The 22,804-nt window shown below is 46.0% G+C and overlaps 1 protein-coding gene across 1 annotated transcript in view; it reads left to right on the top strand.

Moving 5' to 3' along the window:
- Positions 1-22,804, top strand: part of LOC140739675 (uncharacterized) — a 91,544-nt gene that overhangs the window by 36,119 nt on the left and 32,621 nt on the right. The window contains 3 exon segments of the mRNA XM_073068047.1: positions 2,743-2,900; positions 11,262-11,490; positions 11,492-11,661. Of these exon segments, the coding sequence (XP_072924148.1) occupies positions 2,743-2,900; positions 11,262-11,490; positions 11,492-11,661 (557 nt within the window).

The raw sequence follows: 22,804 nt of genomic DNA, 5'->3' as shown, positions 1-22,804 counted from the left end.
AAGAGCATTCAAGCTGACTCTCTTTTTGCACTATTGATTTAATTTAATTGTTTATATATATTTCAATTTATAATTTTTATTATTTTTTATTTGTTGATTGAGATACAGAACAGAATAGACCCTGTTGGCCCTTCGAGCCACGCCGACCAGTAATCCCCTATTTAAACTGAGTCTAATCATGGGACAATTTGCAATGACCAATTAACCTACTAACTGGTATGTTTTTGGACGATGGAAGGAAACCAGAGCACCTGGAGGAAACCCACACAGTCATGGGGAGAACGTACAGACTTCTTAAGGCAGTGGTGGGAATTGAACCTGGGTAAACATTGTGCTAACCACTACGCTACCGTGCTATGCATCGCACTGTAAAGCTGCCATGAAACAAAAATTCCATGATGTGTCAGTGATATTAAACCTGATTCTGACTCCTCTTTACTGCTCCGGGGAGTGAATTTGGTGCATTGTTGCCTGTTTCACCTGCTTTAGTCTGGTCTGCGGGGTCAGTGTCACACTGCAGAAACACATCAACTTGTGCCCTCTCATTAATATGAGCACACCCAGTCTCCACAATCGCTGTGCATTCATTCCAGTTTCACTTGTTGGCAGGAAAGAGGCAGTGCAGATATCTGCCTGCCTCCACTCGCACTGCCTGGCAGCAAAACCTTTGGTTGGCATGCAGCGTGCAGTCCCAATCCAAACCCCGCCCATAATAAAAAGATGCATGATGGTATCCTTGCTATCAAATGAAACAAGAGCTGACCGTCCACAACCCGTGGACAGTGAGATGCTCTCATGTCAGTCTGGCGCCAGCCAGGTGGTTGAAAAAATGTGACAATGGATGATAAATTTTGAAATCCTCACAGGTCTGGTGTTCACACCGGTACAGGTTGACCACCCCTTGTCCTAAATTCCAAAATCCAAATGCAGATTGTTGGGGTTTTTTTTGAGTGCTGACGTGACATCAGAAATGGGAACGGGACTCTGGGAAAGTTCTCGGGTGATGCATGGGTCTCTGTGCACCACGGAGTTCTGAGGAGGGACGTCTCGTGTAGTGAACAGAAGCTAATGAAAAGCAGAACACTGCGTTAAAGCGAAAAACGCAGATCTGGATCACGTATCGTCATGTCAGAGTGAACGTGTGTTGATTGTGAAACAAGCAAAGACCTGTCGTGAAAAACTGAAGATTAAACATGGTTGTGAATATTCAGCAGGAATTTAAGAAAAGGGATGCATTACATTTTTGAAGCATTGCTGATAAAAATGTAACAACAGAATAAGTCTACAATGCTGATTGTTTTCATAATTTACGTAAAGTTTGCATGTTCTCACAGGTTGCTGGGCGGTACTCTACTGAAAGGGCTATTTCACACTATCTAAATAGGTAGATGGACAGATAAAAGTAGTTACATTGTGCCTGGCAAGACGATGTTCAATTCAGCCAACGCATAGTTAAGGGATTATGTAACTTAGGATCATAAGGACTAGAAGGTTTATGGTGAGAAGGGAAAGGCTTAAGAGTCTGAGGGGAAACTTCTTCATGTAGATGGTGATGTGTAAATGGACGGAGCTCCCAGAGGAATTGATTGAGGCAGGTATAATAACAACATTTTAAAAAAAAACACTTGGAGAAGTACATAGTAGTGAAAGGTTGGCAGGAGCATGCCTTGGTCATCATGGACAAGTTGGGCCAAAGGGCTGGTTTCTGTGCTGTATTACTTTGACTCTATACTTGTCATTTGTCTATTATGTTTGGCTAGGTCTTATAACATAGAACCAAAAAAAAAATGCAGTGGATCTGATCAAAGGCACGTTTATTGCTTGCAAGGGGAAGAGCCTCCAATCTTCACGAATGGCAGATTAACAGCTTACAAAGTTCATATTTTTTATACAAGCTTTCAGGCTACTCTTTGGCTATTATCTGTCCTGGGGCTCAGCTCCTCTACTGCACCTCAGCTGTAGTACTCAAGGCCAGCGATACATCAACCTCCCCTTGGCATTACGTGCCTGTTGATACGTACACACTTAGCTTATAGCAAAACACTCTGCAGTAACACATGTTCCATTTTGTCACCTTGCAAGATTGAATCCATTAAAAATCTCAATTTTTTTCAATCTGCACACTTTCTAGATGAAAGGTCTCAAGCCGAAATGTCAGCTGTTTATTTCCCTTTGTTGATGCAGTCTTACCCACTGAATTCCTCCAGCAGTTTGTGTTTTTGAAGGTTTAGTGACTGTTGGCTTCACCGTAGAGAAAGGCTGTCGGGTATTCATTGTGAGCTGAGGCATTTGTGGTTTAAAGGTTCGCTTCACAAAAATCCAGGCTGGTAGGCTAATGCACCATTATTGAAGGTGCTGTCTTTCAGACCAAGTCTCAGCCAAGATCCTGTCCGCATTCAGATGGATGAAGAGGTCGAAGAACACTGTTTTGAATGTGGGCATAGGAATTATACCTAATATTCTGGCCAATATTTTATCAATAAACATTATCATACCAAAAGATGCAAATACGGTCATTATCAAAACACTACTTGTAAGATGTTTACCTGTTTAAGTTGCTGCTGTTGTTTCCAAAAACAGTGATTACATCTGAAAGCTGATGTAGTTCTAAAGTAGCTGCAGACAACTGTAGAGATGCAAGCCTTTTGAAGTTCCATGGAGGAAATTTTATGGAAACGTGGACCTTTATTAACAGTATAATATAACCTGCAATTTAATTTAATTTGTTCCTTTTTATTCCAGGAAAAAGAGTTTGGAAGGAATTAGGAGGAACGAGGCTGAAGGAGACAGTGAGGTTGAAGACCCAGGCACAGGGGAGAACCAGGGTCAAAGCGACAAGTCTGAGGACGAATCGGACCGGGAGCATTACAGACAAGAAGTTGGAGTTGAACCAGATGATGGTAACTGTTATATTTCATTTTGGGCCATTCAATGCCTTGAGCCTGTTTTGCCTGTCAGTAAGGAAGATCTGTAACCTAACCCCATGTATACGGTGCTGAAATGATTTTGTCCTCTCGGTGCTGCAATATCTGTCTTATCTCTAGTTCCTGTACTTTCATCAAATTTGTTTTAACCAAATGTTTTGATAATGTCAGTTTATAATTAACTCGAGTGTTAATCATAAACAGCTTACAATTCCTAGTGCCTTGTTACCTTCTGTCCAGAATTGTAACTGCATTACAGGTCCTACCCAGGTTACAAATGTAGAGGCCGTACGGGTGTTTAGGAGATTGGCAGGAAGCTTTTGCTGGCTGCTGCAGAGCTTTAGACTTCCCCTACCTGGATGCTCAGTTCTCAGCTGAAATTCCGACTACAAATTGTTTGGATACTCAGGAACAAACTTGTTTTAGATTAGATTAGATTCGATTCAACTTTATCCTCATTGTGCCGAGCACAGATACAAAGCCAATGAAATACAGATAGCATCTGTGAATAAAAAGTAAGTGCTACAGCACACAAATATAAAAGTACTGAGACAGTACAATATGGGTGCAATACTGCTTAGTGCTGTGATGTGAGGGTCAGCAGGGTCACAGACTCAGGGAAGAAGCTCTTCCTGTGCCTGCTGGTGTGGGAGCGGAGGCTCCTGTAGCGCCTACCGGATGGGAGGAGAGTAAAGAGTCCATGGTTAGGGTGAGATGCATCCTTGATAATGCATTTCACCCTGCCCAGGCAGCGTTTATGGTAGATGTTCTCAATGGTGGGTAATTGGGTGCTGATAATCCGCTGGGCAGTTTTCACCACCCGCTGGAGTGCTTTGCGGTCCAATACGGGACAGTTGCCATACCACACTGAGATGCATTTAGTGAGTATGCTCTCAGTCGTACAGCGGTAAAAGTCTGTCAATATCCTGGGACAGAGGTGAGCTTTCTTGATGCTCCGCAGGAAATAAAGGCGCTGTTGTGTCCTTTTGATCAGGATGGAGGAATTCAGGGACCAGGTGAGATCCTCAAAAATGTGGACACCAAGGAATTTGAAGCTTGATACACACTCCACTACAGCTCTGTTGATGTAGATGGGGACATGAGTGTGGCTCCTAGCATGCCTGAAGTCCACAATGATCTCCTTGGTCTGATGGGTATTAAGGGCCAGTTTGTTGTCGGCACACCACGCGGCCAGGTGCTGGACCTCATCCCTGTAAGCCGTCTCGTCATCCCCTCTGATCAGGCCAACCACCGTGGTGTCGTCTGCGAACTTGATTATGGAGTTAGAACCATGTACAGGATCGCAGTCATAGGTGAAAAGTTCTGAGCTACGTGATGATCGGCTGTCACATTGTGGCAGTGTATGGGGTGACTGGTGAAAGGAGGCTGGTCTGTAGAAGGGTGATAACACTTCTCCTTTGAGATGACTACAGGTGAAATGAATGCATCTTTCATTTCTATTTGGATTTGCTTTCTGAGAAGCACTCTTTATAGGGGTAAATAAGTAAATAACCCGTGGTGTGTCAAAATTTGCACAAACAAGTCCAAGTTTGTTAGGCAGCTCCTGCATCCACTCCGGCAAAGTTCACTCAAAAATCTGCTTTGACATTTATCCAATAACAATACTCAAATTGCATGTAATAGGAATAAATTCCTCAGAGGATTGAATTACAATTATTGCAATATGCTTTGCATAAAGATTATCTACATCACGCAACAAGTTCTGATATGTTCACACAATCACCTTACTTGCTCCCAATCATTTAAACAAAGACAGGAGGTTCTTCAGGGAAGTCAGTACAATTTCTCTGCAGTATCTGGTGTATTGGCAAGATGCACTTAGCAGGGATGACGGCAAAACAGCAGTGGCTGGAATTTCTGGAAGCAATTCGGAAGGTTACAGGGTAGATTCATCCGAAGGAGAAAGTAGTATTCTAAAGGCAGGAAGATGCAACCGTGGCTGACAGAGAAGTCAAAGCCAAAGAGAGAGCATATAATCAATCAAAAGTTAGTGGGAAGTTAAAGGATTGGGAAGCTTTTTAAAAACTAACCAAAGGCAACTAAATAAGTCATAAAGAAGGAAAAGTTGGAATATGAAGGTAAACTCCGGAATAATAAAGAGGATTTGAAGTTTCTTCAGGAATATAAAGTGTAAAAGAGAGGCAAGAGTAGATATTGGGCCACTGGAAAATGATAACCGAAAAGGTAGTAATGAGAGCAAGGAAATGACAGATGAACTGAATAAGTATTCTGCATCAGTCTTCCGTGTGGAAGACATTTAGCAGTATGCTGGAAATTCGAGAGTTTCGGGGCAAAAGTGAGTAAAGTTGCCATTATAGGGAGAAGGGGCTTGGGAAACTAAAAGGTATGAAGGTAGATAAAGTCACTCGAACCAGATGGTGTGCACCCCAGGGTTCTGAAAGAGGTGGCTGAAGAGCTTGTGGAGGCATTAGTAATGATCTTTCTAGAATCACTAGATTCTGGAATGGTTCCGGAGGACTGTAAAATTGCAAATCTCATTCCACACTTCAAGAAGGGAGAGGGGCAGAAGAAAAAGAACTATGGGCTAGTTCGTTTAACCTCAGTGGTTGGGAAGATGTTGGAGTTAATTGTTAAGGATGTGGTTTCTTGGAGGCACGTGATAAAATAAGCCGAAGTCTGCATGGTTTCCTCAAGGGATAATCTTGCCAAACAAATCCTTTGGAATTATTTGAAGAAATAACAAGCAGGATAGACAAAGAAGAATCGGTGTATATTGTGTACTTGGATTTTTAGAAGGCCTTTGGCAAGGTGTCACACATGAGACTGCGTAACAAACTACGAACCATGGTATTACAGGGAAGATTCAAGCATGAATAAAACAGTTTCTGATTGGCAGGAGGCAAAGAGTGGGAATAAAGGGAGCCTTTTCTGGTTGGCTGCCAGTAACTAGTGGTGTTCCTCAGGGGTCTGTAGTAGGACCACTTCTTTTTACGTTATACATCAATGATTTATGCGACAGAAGTGATGGCTCTGTGGCCACGTTTGCAGATGATACGGATATAGGTGGAGGGGCAGATAGTGTTGAGGAAGCAGAGAAGCTACAGAAGGATTTAGATTATGAGAATGGCAAAGAAGTGGCAGGTGGAATACATTGTCCGGAATTGTATTGTTGTGCACTTTGGTAGAAGAAACAAAAGCATAAAATATTATCTGAATGATGAGAAAATTCAAAAATCTGAGGTGCAAAGTGACTTGGGAGTCTTGGCGCAGGATTCCCTAAAGGTTCATTTGCAGATTTGAGGAAGGCAAAAGTGATGTTAGCATTCGTTTCAAGAGGACTAGAATATTAAAGCAAAGTTGGAATTTTGAAGCTTATGTAGTAAAAATGGATGTGCTGACATTGGCGAGGGTTTAAAAGAAGTTCATGAAAATTATTCCGGGATTGAAAGACTCATCTTATAAGGAGCATTTGATGGCTCTGGACCTGTACTCATTGGAATTAAAATGTTTGAGGTTTCTCATTGAAACCTACCAAATCTTGAAAGGCCTCGATAGGTGGATGTGGAGAGGATGTTTCCTATGGTGAGGGAATCTTAGACCAAACGACGCAGCCTCAGAGTAGAGGAGGGTCCATTCTGAATGGAGATGGGGAGGAATTTCTTTAGCCAGCGACTGGTGAATAGGTGGCATTTGTTGCCACAGGCAGTTGTGGAGGCCAAGTCATTTAAGGCATGGGTTGATGGATTTTTGATTAGTCAGGGCATGAAGGGATACAGGGAGAAGGCAGGAGATTGGGGCTGAGGGGGAATTGGATCAGCCATGATGGAATGGCGGAGCCAACTCGATGGCCAAGTGGCCTAATTCTGCTCCTCTATCTTACAGTATCCTGAGCCAACAGTAATTCTGGCCCTGGACTTAAATAAACTTAGTTCATTTTCAATATGCATGCTCTAACATTCTTGCTTGAATCAATTATGGTCAAAAGTGCGACGTCTGAAATACACAGCTACAAGATATGTCCAAATTCAGAAGGGTATGCTGTAAAATAACAGTTTGCCAGTCCTTTCAGAGAAATGCCAAAAATGTAATATCCCAGAACCACCTCTGAGTAAGCTCTCAGCAGATTAGTGATTAATTTGTGCAGTGTGTACTTGATATCATGTGTTCCAAAGCAGCTGAACAACGTGGGAAGAGCAATTTTAAATTATCTTGTGGGAAACTCACAAGCAATAACAGCTTTAAATTTGAGCTGATTTTCCTGACTGGAGAGTTAGCACCAGTATCTTACATCTCTGTAGCACGTTTAAAATCTCCCAGTATTCCAAAGCACACAGATAGGTAGAACATAGAATAGTACAGCCTGGGAACAGGCCATTCAGCCCACAATGTTGTGCTGGATCAGCTAAAAAGAGATCAAAAACACCCACACACTAATCCCTCCTACCCACACAATGTCCATATCCCTCCATCTTCCTCGCATTCATGTGCCTATCTACATGTCTCTTAAAAGCCTCTAATGTACTTGCCTCCACCACCATACTGGGCACTCCGTTCCAGGCATCCACCGCTCTGAGTGAAAAAGAACTTAACCCTCACATCTTCTTTGAACCTAACCCCTCTTCCTTTCATTTTGACATTTCAACCCTGGGAAAAAGATGCTCCCTGTCTACTCTCTCAGTGCCTCTCATTATCTGATAAACCTCTATCAGATCTGCCCCCGGCTCTGCCACTCCAGAGAACCCAAGTTTGTCCAGCCTCTCGTGATAGCACATGCCCTCTAAACTAGGCAGCATCTTGATAAACCTCTTTTGCACTTTCTCCAAAGCCTCAACACCTTTCCTATAGTGGGGGCAACCAGAACATTTTTAAACCTAATCTCGTACATGCCATCTCAGTGGGTATTAGGACAGATGACTAAAAGCTAGTTCAGAGTTAAGTGTTATGTGAGTCTTAAAGAAAGGCAGAGTGCTTTGAGATGGAATTCCAGAATTTAGGACCTTAAAATAGAGGAACAATTAAATTGTGGGTGAGAGAAGGCCAGAGGAAGAGGACAATAAAGTTCTCTGAGAGTTGTAGGGTTGGAGGAAATGGGAAGGGATGTAACTGTGGGAATTGTATGAAAGGATGAGAATTTTGAAGTCAAGATGTTCCCTAACAAAGATCCAATTTAGACCGTTAGGGCTGATGGGTCAGGAGGTTGGTGTGAGTTACAACACAGTAGAGTTGTGGATGATGGGATGTGGAAACCTTGGTGCAGAAAAGGTTCACCAGGATGCTTTCTGGACCAGATGGTTTGAGCTGTAAGGAAAATTTCATTGTTTTCTCCGGAGCATCAGAAGTTGAGGTAAGACCATAAGACATTGGAGCAGAATTAGGCCATTTGGCCCATCAGGTCTGCTCTACCATTCAACCATGGCTGATCCTTTTTTTCTGCTCTTCAGCCCCATTCCCCGGCCTTCTCCCCTTAATGCCATGTCCAATCAAGAACCTATCAAGCTCTGATTAAATACACCCAATGACTTGGCCTCCACAGCTGCCTGTGCTAATAAATTCCACAAATTCACCACACTCTGGCTAAATAAATTTCTCCGCAACTCTGTTTTCAATGGACGCCCTTCTATCCTAAGTTTGTGCCCTATGTCCTAGACTCCCCTACCAAGGAAAGCATTCTTTCCACATCTACTCTGTCTAGGCCTTTCAACATTCGAAAGGTTTCAATGAGATCCTCGCTCATCCTTCTAAATTCCAGCGAGTACAGACCCAGAGGCATCAAACCTTCCTCCTGTGATAATCCTTTCATTCCCGCAATCATCCTTGTGAACCTCCTCTGAACCTCTTAAATGCCAGCACGTATTTTAGATGAGGAGCTCAAACCTGTTCACAGTACTTAAGGTGAGGCCTCGCCAGTGCCTTATAAAGCCTCAGCATCACTTTCCGACCTCTTGAAATGAATGCTAACATTGCAAAGATCTGATAGAAATTATGTAATCACAGATGGAGTAGACAGAATCGTTATCAGAAGGTGGACATGTCAAACACTGAAAGAGATACATTGAAAATAAAGGAGGGGAAAATTTAAAGGAGATTGAGTGCTCTCTCTCTCTCTCTCTCTCTCTCTCTCTCTCTCCCTAACCCTCCTCCTCACCCCCTCTCCTCCCTCTCTCTCTCCCCCCTCTCCCCCTCTCTCTCTCCCCCCTCACTCCCTCTCTCCCACTCTCCCCTCTCTCTCCCCCTCTCCCTCTCTCACACCCCCTCTCTCCCTCCTCTCTCACCCCCCTCCTCTCCCCTCTCTCTCACCCCCTCTCTCCCTCTCTCTCTCCCCCCCCTTTCCCTCCTCTCTCCCTCTCTCTCTCTTCCCCCTCTCCCTCTCTCACTCCCCCTCTCTCCCACTCTCTCTCCCCCCTCACCCTCTCCCCTCTCTCTCCCCCTCCCCCCTCCTCTCTCCCCCTCCCCCTCTCCCTCTCTCTCCCTCCCTCTCTCTCCCCTCCCTCTCTCTCCCCTCCCACTCTCTCCCCTCCCTCTCTCCCTCCCTCTCTCCCCTCCCTCTCACCTCCCTCTCTCCCCTCCCTCTCCCCCTCCCTCTCTCCCCCTCCCTCTCCTCCCCCTCCCTCTCTCTCCCCCTCCCCTCTCTCTCCCTCCCTCTCCCCTCCCTCTCTTCCCCCCTCCCCTCTCTCTCCCCCCCTCCCCCCTCCTCTCTCTCCCCCTCCCTCTCTCTCCCCCCTCCCCTCTCTCTCCCTCCTCCCTCTCCCTCCCTCATCTCTCCCTCTCTCTCCCTCTCTCCCCCCCTCTCTCTCCCCCTCTCTCTCCCCCTCTCTCTCCCCCTCTCTCTCCCCTCTCTCCCCCTCTCTCTCTCCCCCTCTCTCTCTCCCCCCCCTCTCTCTCCCCCCCCTCTCTCTCCCCCCCCTCTCTCTCCCCCCCTCTCTCTCCCCCCCCCTCTCTCTCCCCCCCCTCTCTCTCCCCCCCCTCTCTCTCCCCCCCTCTCTCTCCCCCCCCTCTCTCTCCCCCCCCTCTCTCTCCCCCCCCTCTCTCTCCCCCCCTCTCTCTCCCTCTCCCCCCCTCTCTCACCCCCCTCTCTCTCCCCCCCTCTCTCTCCCCCTCTCTCTCTCCCCCTCTCTCCTCTCCCCCCTCCCTCTCCCCTCCCCTCTCCCTCTCTCTCCCTTTCCCCCTCCCCCCTCCCCCTCCCCCTCCCCCTTTCCCCCTCCCCCTTTCCCCCTCCCCCTTTCCCCCCTCCCCCTTTCCCCCTCCCCCTTTCCCCCTCCCCCTTTCCCCTCCCCCTTTCCCCCTCCCCCTTTCCCCCTCCCCCTTTCCCCCTCCCCTTTCCCCCCTCCCCTTCCCCCTCCCCCCTTTCCCCCTCCCCCTTTCCCCCTCCCCCTTTCCCCCTCCCCCCTTTCCCCCTCCCCCTTCCCCCTCCCCCCTTTCCCCCTCCCCCTTCCCCCCTCCCCCCTTCCCCCCTCCCCCCTTTCCCCCCTCCCCCTTTCCCCCTCCCCCTTTCCCCCCTCCCCCTTTCCCCCCTCCCCCTTTCCCCCTCCCCCTTTCCCCCTCCCCCTTTCCCCCCTCCCCCTTTCCCCCTCCCCCTCTCCCTCCCCCCCTCTCCCTCCCCCTCTCTCCTTCCCCCTCTCTCCCTCCCCCTCTCTCCTTCCCCCTCTCTCCCTCCCCCTCTCTCCCTCCCCCCTCTCTCCCTCCCCCTCTCTCCCTCCCCCTCTCCTCCCTCCCCCTCTCTCCCTCCCCCTCTCTCCCTCCCCCTCTCTCCCTCCCCCCCTCTCTCCCTCCCCCCTCTCTCCCTCCCCCCTCCCTCTCCCCCCCTCTCTCTCCCCCTCTCTCCTCTCTCTCCCCCCCATCTCTCTCCCCCCCCCCCATCTCTCTCTCCCTCCCCCGGTGGTGGTCATCTGGAAACAGGCTGCCAGGGATGATGTGTAAACAGATGCAGGTCGACAGGCATGTGTATATGTGGAGAATAGAAGGATATGGATCAGTTACAGGTATAAGGAATTTAGTTCAATTTGGCGTTGTATTTCTGGGCTGAAGAGCCTTTTACTTTGCTATGCTGTTCTATGTTCTCTCCTGCGTTCACAGAGGAGAATGAGGATGGTGGCAGGAATGATTTTAATTTGTTAGTTTTAGACATGAGTGAATATTAACTGAATCTACTCCTATCAAAGTTAAGAACGGGACCATCCCTCACACCTGCATATCCTTGCAGTCATGGTTGAGGGTAAAAGTTGGTGATGGTGATGGACGGGATTTGTTTCTGACCTGTCCTGCATACTTTCATGACGGCTTGTGCTTCTGATTGTTGCTGCTTGTGTTACCTTGTCCTAGTCTGTTCGCAACTGCTCTTTTTCTTTCCCCCATCAGATCTGTTCCCAGGAGCTTCGAGCAGGAAAAGGAAGAGGGACGGGTCATCTCAGTCATTCAGGAAAGTCAAGAGGTCAAAGGGCCCGGGAGAAGTTCCCAGCAAGCAGCACACTAAGCCAGAGCCTGGAGGAAATAGCAGAAGGAAGAATTTTCAGGGGAGGAAATCTCGGCTTCTGGGCACTATGCTGGGTAAATCCAGATTCAACAGTAAAATCACACTCAAGGGCAAAAAGTCGTCAACATACTGGCTCGAAGGCCAAAAGTCATCACGGAAGTTCAAAGGCCAAAGGTCAACATCCAGGCTCCAAGACCAGGGGTCAACGTCCGGGCTCCAAGGTCAAGGTTCAACGTCCAAATTCCAAAGGCAAAGGTTACTCTCATAAAAAGTCCAAAATAAAGTGTTAATTCGAACAGAAATAAAAACAAGACCAGTAGATACGTATGCACACAAAGACTTGTAATTTACTGAACTTTAAGCTGTACTTCTCCAATTTGGAACTGGTTTTGAAACAGTCATGTATAAATGACACAGTTAAATCTGTCAGTAAATTTCCAGCAGTGGTGGTTGATGCCTTTGTGTTCGGTTCAAAGCTTCTTGCAAAGTAGCCCACAGTCTTACGTAATGTTTATTGTTAAAGGTCACAGCGGCGGCAATCAGCCCTTGTTATGACGTGTTGTTCAAGTGTTCGTGAATTGAGATGAGGGGTAGGATTCAAAGTCTGTGACGGCCCATCGGTCAAATATGGAGTTCTCTATCTGTGTCTTAACCTGGCTTTATAGTAGTCTACTGTAAACAACTTGGATGCTGCACTGTATAGATGACTACACATGGAGTCATAGAAAAGTACAGCACAGAAACAGGCCCTTCAGCCCTCTAGCCTGTGCTGAACCATTTAAACTGCCTATTCCCATCGACCTGCACTGGGACCCTAGCTCTCATACACCTACCATCCATATACCTATCCAAACTTCTCTTAAATGTTGAAATCAAGCTGACATGCACCACTTGTGCTGGCAGCTCGTTCCACGCTCTCATGGCCCTCTGAGTGAAGAAGTTTCTCCTCTTGTTCCCTTAAACTTTACACCTTTCACCCTTAACCCATGACCTCTGGTTGTAGTCCTACCCAACCTCAGTGGAAAGAGCCTGCATGCATTTACCCTATCTATACCCCTCATAATTTTGTATCCCTCTATCAAATCTCTTCTCAATCTTTTGTGTTCCAAGAAATAAAGTCCTAACCTATTAAGTCTTTCCTTATAACTCAGGCAACATCCTTGTAAATTTTCTCTGTGCTCTTTCAATCTTGTTGACCTCTTTCCTGTAGGTTTGTGACCTTTACAACCCTATCTACCTGTGATGCCTCTTTCAATGAATTAATGGTCTTGTATTCCCAGATCCCCCTTGTTCTACCGCACTCCTCAGTGTCCTACCATTCACTGTATAAGCCTACCCTGGCTGGTCCTGCCAAAGTGCAAACCTCGCTCTTGTCTGCGTTAAATTCCATCTGCCATTTTGTAAGCTGGTCCAGAACCCGCTGCAAGCCATGATACCCTCCCTTGCTGTCCAATACCCTCCCTATCTTGCTGTAACTTATAAAAGTACTTTGGCAATAAAATGTTTTTGGAATCCCTGTCGGGGAAGTGAATAGTGCCATAGATACGGAAGCGTCTTTTTTCTAAGCTGCTCACCTGGAAGCCCTGCGGGTTCCAATGCCAATAATTCCCCCCGAGAAAGGACCTCGTTTTCAGTGGGTTCCAGCGGTGGTGGGAAAGGGCCAAACCCAGACACCTGTCCAAGTGTTCATTCCAGTCTGTAACTCCTGATGACATATTAATCCAGGAGTCATGTTTCCAACCAGAGTGTCCATTGAATCGGGCACATCGCTGTAAACTCTTCCACAGCAGACAAAGATGCCTCATGGCAGGCTGTTGAAACGGGTGCAAGAGAGCTGCTGGAAACACCTCCATTAGTGATCAGCTGTGAAATCGCAGTTCTTGTTATAAGCTGAGGCACTTTTCCACTGAAGCGAGAAAACCCTCACCCGGAAAGGTGCTATTTAATGTATTACAGTGAGCCTAAACCACAGGATGTTGCTGTGGCCTGAGAGCGATGGAAGTGAATCATCAAGGGTTTCTGAGCTTTGGTGGAGAGGAGCTAGAGTCAACGTGTGAGGGTGGGGAAGCCCCTTGGGAGGATGTTGCTCAGTGAGTTGGTGGGTGGGCAGGTTGGGCACCAGATCAGCATCGATCCCCCGCTGTGTTTTTCTGGTAACAGCAGATCGTGAAGTCAACATTGGAAGGGAAGTTGAGCAACTAAAACTATCCTCAGGTAGTACCAGGTACCTAAGAAGTAAGGAGTAATGGTGTGGCTGGACCAGTAAGGTTCTGGAAGAAGTAGAAGACAGTTGAACTCCAGGCACACTGCTTCAGTAAGGTGGCGTTCTTTCTCCGGCCACATTGTAGTGCCTCGTATGTGCGCCGGTAGGTAAGGTCAATACTCCTTGCACCTGGACCCTTTGTAAATGCTGATTGGTAGTTTTGAGCTCTTGCAGGGAAGTTGGGGGGAGGGAGGGTCTATCAGCACTTGTGTAAAACACCTTCTGTTTGAAATATTGTGTTTGATATTTCTGTGTGACTCACATTCATAGCGACATTACTCCATCAACTCAAAGGAAGTCGGTAAGTTTGACTGGAAATCCACTGTTTATGCATCCCAGCAGCTTCTATAAGAGCTATGACCTTTCATTCTTCCTGGTATTCTTTCTGTGTTTTTAAACTGCCTCTTTTGTTTTCATCCTAAATTCTCTTGCTTCCTCTTATTGAGTTCCCTCATTTCCTTTCCCATTTTGACTGAAATTTCTGACTTGCTCAAAGCTCTGTCCGTCTCCCAGACCCACACAGCCTCCCTGAGACCTGGCTGATGTTTCTGCACCTTGGTAGATCAGTTCATCCACTTCTGTTGTAAAGCACTTTGAACTACATTGTCTGTAAAGTGCTCTATAAATAAGTTATTAGTAGTAAGTTTTTGCTCCTAATTCAATATCACTGCTGTAGTATATTTAAGACAAGGTTGGATAGATTTTTGCATAGTGGGGAATTAAGGGTTAAGGGGGAAAGGCAGGTAGGTGGTGATGAGTCCAAGGTCAGGTCAGCCATGATCTTATTGAATGGTGAAGCAGGCTGGATGGCCTACTCCTGCTCCTATTTCTTATGTTCTTATGTTGTGTATGGGGGTGAAAGTGTGTGGCCTGTTCGGTTGGATATCTGTCTGACAGGAATGGATAACTGTTCTTTGTAGGATGTGTACATACATAATGTAATGGAGAGGGTTCAGAGGAGGTTCACGAAAATGATTCCAGGATTGAATGGTTTGTCACATGAGGAGTATTTGATGGCTCTGGGCCTGTAGTCACTAGAATTCAGAAGAATGAGGGCTGACCTCATTGAAACCTATGGAATGTTGAAAGGCCTGGATAGAGTGGATGTGGAGAGGATGTTTCTTATGGTGGTAAAGTCTAGGACCAACACAGCCTCAGAATAGAGGGGCATCCCTTTAGAATGAAGATGAGGAGGAATTTCTTTAGCCAGAGAATGGTGAATCTGGAATTTGTTGCCACAGGTGGCTGTGGAGGCCAAGTCATTGGCTATATTTAAGGCAGAAGTTGATAGGTTCTTGATTAGTCAGGGCATGAAAGGATATGGGGAGAAGCAGGAGATTGAGGCTGAGAGAGAAATGGATCAGCCATGATGACATGGTGGAGCAGACTCAATCGTCAAACAGCCTGATTCTGCTCCTATATCTTACGATTTTTATAGTCTTACTGTATGCCAGGTGATTCAACAGGTAAGTGAGTGAGTGACCTCCATGACACTGGAAGCATCCTAACTAACAGGAAGGCCTGAACTGGTTTAGTTGCCCTGGGTTCCTCTGTAGAGACACCCCCAAACCCTGATAGGTCAGTCAAGGCTCATTCTCTCAATCAGTGTAACTGGCTGTAATCAGTAAATGAAAGAATAAAATCTGTAGTTGAATATCCATCTCATTGGACTGGATCTTCAAATAATGTGCATTTATTTTGGTTTCTTGAGGGATGTGTGCATTTACTCTCCATCTCGTATCACTCATAGAAAGTAGGTGCCTCTCCTTACGTCAGTGGTTTGTATGGTGACGGCTGGTATTGGGTATGGTGTTCATAAGTGAAGAAAGATTTTACTGAAGTATATAAGACTTCATTTGGATAATACCTCTTTGACTCTATTATCTCAAATTGATGTGTGGAATGAACGAAGCTTTTGTACAATTTAATCTTCTTGATGGTTTGAGTTATTTAAACATACATGCATACCATTGAACATTTCCTGTTCCAACTTACCACTTCTTCCATTAAATCAGAAAACTCAGGGCTTTAACTTGAATAGTACCCAAGTGAGATAATGTTGGCTACATTCTCTCCAGCAAATAGCTTTCTGAGTGTCTGAACTTGTGGCTCTTCTTGCAATAGTTCTTGTCACTATCAATGACTCAGACAGCCTTTTTTTATGATTTTTTAAGGCCAACCATGTTGATGACCTAGCATCTGATAGGACATCCTTGGTAAAACTAGATTTCCTTCCCCCAAGGATATCAGTGGACTAGAAAGTTTTTATTGAAATGAAGTAGATTTTATAGTCAATAGTGTTGAGACCAGTCCTTTGTTCCAAGTTTAATTACTTGATTTCCAAGACAACACTCATGTCTTTGGGCGACAGGACTTGTGTCTTGGGGTAACAGACCAGTTCTCTGGGATCAAAGTCAAAAGTAAATACATTATCAATGTACGCGTATGTCACCATATACTATGGTCTTCTTGCAGGCCTTCACAGTAGAACAAAAAATACGATAGGATCAATTTATTTGTGTAGTTTTCTCCACACAAAGATTGACAAATGACCAGTATGCAAAAGAAGACAAACTGCAAATACAAAATTTAAAAAATAATAATAAATAGTATATTAAATAATACCGAGACATGCATGCTACTAACAAACACAGTGGACAACACTCTCACTGACCTGCAGCCATTCAGCCCTCCTGGGGCAGCTGACACCCCTCCCACCCCCACCACACTCACCTTACTGGCCTGTATTCACGTTAACCATCCATGTGAAAGAAGATGGCCGATAGTGCTGAAGCTTGCTGAGCTCTGCAAAGCCTTGGTGATTTATTAGTGGCAGACTCCAAGGTTATCTGTATTGCAGACTGGCATTGACCACCATGTCTCCATTAGCCACCGGTGTGCACTGTTGTTACACCTCTCACATTCTCATCATCGCTGACAGAGTCACCCGCATGTTAGTAGTCAAGTTAACTCACAGACTTGTGCATTTTAGACCAAGAATTGGGAACAGATTTAGGATATTCAGCCCATAGAGTCTGCTCCACCATTTGTTCATGGCTGATCTCCCTAGTGTCATTTTCATAAACAACCTCCGGACCCTCTCCGATGCCAGCACATCCTTTCATAGATTGGGGGCCAAAGCTGCTCCCAATACTCTGTGCGGTCTGACCAAGGCCTTATAAAGCTTCAGCATTACATCCTGTGTTTTTATTATTCTCATCCTCCCGAAATGAATGCTAACGTTTTTGGGAGGAAACTGGAGCACTTGAGCTTAAACAACAGGGAAAAGGAGGAAATTCTGCACCACGGATCAGGATTGAACGTGGGTCACAGGAGCTAAGGGGCAGCAACACTTCTGCCCCTCTGCTGGGAGACGTCTCAGTGCATGTGGCTTCCTTCTAGTCTCAGGTATCTGGTTTAAAATGCTGCCACGGAAAACAAGCAAAAACTTACTGGCAATTCATAAAATGCGAAATGCAGTTAAATATGTCACTAATAATAGTTTATCCAGAGAGTTCTCATAAATGACGACCACAAACAACAAAAGGGTGAGGCTGATTTGAGGGTTGTGGCCTGTGGGTGTGAGGCAGGGCCAGAGCGAGACAGAGTCACGAGTACTGAGCGGAGGAGTTTCAGAGCTGGCCTATTTAGACTGAGGCTGTGGCAATGGGGTCCAGGCCGAGAGGATATCGATACGACAGGCCCCAGGTCCTAGTGTGAAAGATGACCCGAGGTTTGGATGATTTAAATGCCAGGCTGGATGGATTGGAAAGGCAGGGTGTCGGGACCGGAAGCAATGTTTGGGCCAGTTCTGCTCAATGCCCCATATGACATTTACTTCACTTTCCGTGGTGCTGAGGCTGTGGGCCTATTCCAGATGATTCTTTGCTTCGTGTCTGCGAGCTTGGCGATGATTTGCTCTGCTGTGTGATGAACTGAAGCTGTGGGCCTGCTCCAGGCTTCATGTCTCTGGAATCACTTTCATTCTGAACGCTATTGCTTAGTCTTATTGTTTGCACAATTTGTGACTTCTTTCTCTCTCCCTCTCACTCTCTCTCTCTCTCTCTCTCTCTCTCTCTGCACATTGGGTGTTTGTCGATCTTTTTATGGGTCCTTTTGGTTTTCTTTGTGGCTGTCTGTAAGGAGACAAACCTCACGGTGTCCTTCGATAATAAATGTACTTTAAGCTTTGAACATTGCACCATCACTGCCATTTCCATTAAGCCATTGTAAACCTGATTTACAAGGGAGCAATGTGAATGATCAACAATGGGGAGGACCTATGATAGGTCCAGCTCATAGAAAAGAAGACAGCCCAGCGCCACCTCTTTCTCAGAACTTTAAGGAGATTTGACATATCATTGAGGACTCCGACTGAAGTTCTAACATGGGCAGTGGAAAGTGAACTGGTTGATCTTGACCTCGTGTGGAAATTCTGCTGCACAGGGATGCAGAAATTGGTGAACTCAGCCAGTCCCACCTCAGGTGCAGCGATCTCCACCATTCAGAACATCGACAAGACGAGATACCTCAGGAAGGTGGCATCCATTGTCTAGGTCCCTCACCGTCCGGGCCATGGCCTCTTCTCAGCCAGCAGTTACACGAGTCTACATACCCCCCCCCCCCACCATGCAAGCAATAGCAAAAGCCCCCAAAGAGCCCAGTGAGGATAACTTCACTCACTTCAAATTAGAACTGATTTTACAACCAAAGGATTCACTTTCAAAGACTCATGCTCCCAGTATTAATTATCTATCCGAAGTTTGTCTTTTTGTGCACTGAAAGTTTATCAGTCTTTGTCATTTTTCATTGTTTCTATTGTATTTCTTTGTTTTCCCATGAATGCCTGCAGGAAAACTAATGTTAGGGTAGTATATAGTGACATCTGTGTATTTTAATAATAAATTTACTTTTAAGTTTTTCCTCCGCAACCACAAAAACCATGTTATCCGACAGCTAAAAGTGAGCTCACTGCAGTAAGGGTAGGTCAGCTGAAAGCTTCCTGTGTTTAAAAACACAAATAAATCTGCAGCTGCTGGAAATTCAAACAACACACGCAAAATGCTGGTGGAACGCAGCAGGCCAGGCAGCATCTATAGGGAGAAGCACTGTCGACGTTTCGGGCCAAGACCCTTTGTCAGGACTAACTGAAAGAAAAAATAGTAAGAGATTTGAAAGTGGGAGGGGGAGATCCAAAATGATAGAAGAAGACAGGAGGGGGAGGGATGAAGCTAAGAGCTGGAACGTTGATTGGCAAATGGGCTGGCTACAAGGCTAGAGAAGGGAGATGATCATGGGATGGGAGGCCTAGGGAGAGAGAAAGGGGGAGGGGAGCACCAGAGGGAGATGGAGAGCAGGCAAGGAGTCATTGTGAGAGGGACAGAGAGAGAGAAAAAAAGGGGGGGGGACAATTAATAAATAAATCAGGGATGGGGTAAGAAGGGGAGGAGAGGCATTAACGGAAGTTAGAGAAATCAATGTTCATGCCATCAGGTTGGAGGCTACCCAGACGGAATATAAGGTGTTGTTCCTCCAACCTGAGTATGGCTTCATCTTGACAGTAGAGGAGGCCATGGATAGACATATCAGAGTGGGAATGGGATGTGGTATTAAAATGTGTGGCCACTGGGAGATACTGCTTTCTCTGGCAGACAGAGAGTAGGTGTTCAGCGAAACAGTCTCCCAGTCTGCGTCGACAAGTGCTACACCTGCCCTTACACTTCCTCCCTCACCACCATTGAGGGCCCCAAACAGTCCTTCCAGGTGAGGCGACACTTCACCTGTGAGTCGGCTAGTGTGATATACCGCGTCCGGTACTCCTGGTGCGTCCTTCTATGTATTGGTGAGACCCAACGCAGACTGGGAGACCGTTTTGCTGAACACCTACACTCTGTCCGCCAAAGAAAGCAGGATCTCCCAGTGGCCACACATTTTAATTCCACGTTCCATTCACATTCTGATATGTCAATCCATGGCCTCCTCTACTGTCAAGATGAAGCCACACTCAGGTTGGAGGAACAACATCTTGTATTCCGTCTGGGTAGCCTCCAACCTAATGGCATGAACACTGATTTCTCTAACTTCTGTTAATGCCCCTCCTCCCCTTCTTACCCCATCATTTATTTATTTACCTATCTGTCTATTTATTTATTATCTATCTATCCATCCCTTTTTTCCTCTCTCTATCCCTCTCACAATCACTCCTTGCCTGTTCTCCATCTCCCTCTGGTGCTGCCCTCCCCTTTTCTTTCTCCCAAGGCCTCCCGTCCCATGATCCTCTCCCTTCTCTAGCCTTGTAGCCAGCCCATTTGCCAATCAACGTTCCAGCTCTTAGCTTCATTCCTCCCCCTCCTGTCTTCTCCTATCATTTCGGATCTCCCACTTTCAAATCTCTTACTATCTCCTTTCAGTTAGTCCCGATGAAGGGTCTCGGCCTGAAATGTCGACTGTACTTCTCCCTATAGATGCTGCCTGGCCTGCTGCGTTCCACCAGCATGTTGTGTGTGTTGCTTTCTGTGTTATTCACTGTAACTTACACACAAAATGCTGGAGAAACTCAGCAGGTCAGGCAGCATCTATGGAAATGAATAAACAGTCAACTTTTCAGGCTGAACCCCTTCTTCAGGACTGAAAAAGAAGGGGGAAGATGCCAGAATAAAAAATGGTGGGTGGAGGGCAAGAAGGCTAGCTAGAAGGTGAAGGGGAAAGCCAGGTGGGTGGGAGAGGTTAAAGGGATGTAGACGAAAATAAACTTCCTCTGTTGATGCTGCCTGGCCTGGTGAGAGCCTCCAGCATTTTGGTCTGCATTTCCAGCATCTACATAATCTCTTGTGTTGATGATTCGCTCTGTTATTCAAGACCTGCTCACAACCACCTGTGCCCATCTGGCTGCTCTGGAACCTTCTCAGCATCGACACCCACCCAACGCCACTTCGTCCTATGTGATAAACTGTTGCGTCTACTCAGAAGGAGCCAGTGCAGGAGCAGAGAGGGCAGGGAATTTTTATATGAATCTGATACAGCTGGACAGATTGAACAAAGCATTTGGCTCCAGGTCAAACAAGGGCACAGAATTCAAATGCAAATGGTTAGGTTGAGTGTCTATAGCAGATGCTTAATTGGTTAGTTGAATTCTGGGTACTGATTTTGGAAGTGGTGTGAAATAGAACACTACAACACAATATGGGCTTTTCAACCCACATTTTTATGCTCCTTTTAACCTACTTCACTTTCAATCTAACCTTTCTCAATTTCTTTGTCATCCAGGTGCCTCTCTTTAATGCCCCTAATGTATCTGCCTCTACTCCAACACCTGACAGGGTGTTTCACACATCCACCACTCTCTGTGTAAAAGAAACTTGCCTCTGACATCAGCCCTGATGAAGGGTCTTGGCCAGAAATGTCGACTGTTCATTCATTTCCATAGGTGCTGCCCGGCCTCCTCCAGCATTTTGTGTGCATTGCTGTTATCATCTTGTACACCTCCAGCAAGCTTCCTCTCAACCTCCTTCAGTCCAGAGAGAAAACCGCTAGCTTATTCAACCTTTCCTCACAAATGAGGGTATGCTGGGGAGAGCTGCCGGAAGTTTGAATGATGTGAGCTCTGACAGACTGACAAACTGGAGGGTTTCAGCTTTGAGTGAAGGTGAAAGGATTTGACGGTGAAGTTGACAATCTCATACGTATTGGCAAAGTGAATAAAGAGGATCTGCTTTTAAAGTCATGCTACAGCCACCCAACCCCTTAGGAGAGCATCTTACTCAAAAACTCTTCCAGCAGAGTACAGGTATCAATTTTAACCGATGTTTTGGTAACAAACTCAGCCATCTTCATCAGGGATGATGCCTGGGCACGTCTAGCGAACAGTTTATTTGTCACTTATGCTGGGAAAACACTAGATCCCTTTTCATCTTAAAGTTCAAAGTAAAATTTATTATCAAAGTACATGTATGTCACCATATACAACCCTGCGGGCATACTCAGCAAATCTACAGAACAGTAACTGTAACAGGATCAATGAAAGATCAACCAGAGTGCAGGGGACAACAAACTGTGCAAATGCAAATATAAATAAATAGCAATAAATAAGGAGTCTTTAAATTGAGATCATTGGTTGTGGGAACATTTTAATGATGGGGCAAGTGAGTGTAGCTACCCCCTTTTGTTCAAGAGCCTGACGGTTGTGGGGTAGTAAATGTCCCCAAATCTGGTGGCATGTGTCCTGAGGCTCTTGCACCTTTTACCTGATGACAGCAGTGAGAAAAGAACGTGGCCTGAGTTGTGGGGAATCTCTGATGGCAGACATTGCTTTCCCACAACAGCATTTCATGTAGACCGGCTCTATGGTTGGGAGGGCTTTACCAGTGAGATACAGGGCCGAACCCACTACCTTTTGTAGGATGTTCCTTTCAAAGGCGTTGGTGTTCCCATACCAGTCCATGATGCAGCCAGTCCAATACACTCTGTACTACACATCGAAAGATGCTCATTGGTGGAAGGACAGAGCATGTGTGTTAAGCAAAGATCAAAAGTGACCTTGAGCATAAATTTTTTAAAAAACTGAAGACGCTATGAGAAATGTTGTAGAACAGAAGGACTAAGTAGTACAGATACATAGTTCCCTGAAAGTGGTGTCATGTAGATAATGGTGAAGAAGGATTTTGGCACACTGACCTTCTTCAGTCAGGGCTTTAATCAAATCAAAGCAAGTTTAATTATACAAACCATACAATTGAACGAGACAGCGTTCCTCTGGGGCCAATTTGCAAAACTTTCAAAATAGCAAACATTCAAAAATGATGAGTAACATCATCCAAAGTATCAAGCCAAGAAGCATGTTCACTCGAAAAAAAACATATATAATCCAAGACCCTGAGCAACAGTGTCCGGCTATCGACAGTATAGTCTCCCAGCACTGCACTGATGCATGCGATCCAGCTTGTCACATCACTACTCAAACACGGGTGGGCAGCACTGACGGGAGAGGCCAGGCCCCAGCTGAGCGCAACCATGCTGTAGCTCTTCTGCATCCCTCAGCTGGTCTGCAGCAGCAGGCAAGCCCAAGGCTTGAGGCCTAGTTCTCACAACAGCTGAGGCTACACAGATCCAACGTCACCTGTCCCTCCCCCAGACAAGGGTAACAGGCCTGCGGCTACGTCCAACAGA

The sequence above is a fragment of the Hemitrygon akajei genome, chromosome 16 (genome assembly GCF_048418815.1).
Source record: "Hemitrygon akajei chromosome 16, sHemAka1.3, whole genome shotgun sequence".
NCBI lineage: Eukaryota > Metazoa > Chordata > Chondrichthyes > Myliobatiformes > Dasyatidae > Hemitrygon > Hemitrygon akajei.
The sequence above is the reverse complement of the archived record's forward strand: the minus strand, read 5'-3'. Positions and strand labels throughout refer to the sequence as shown.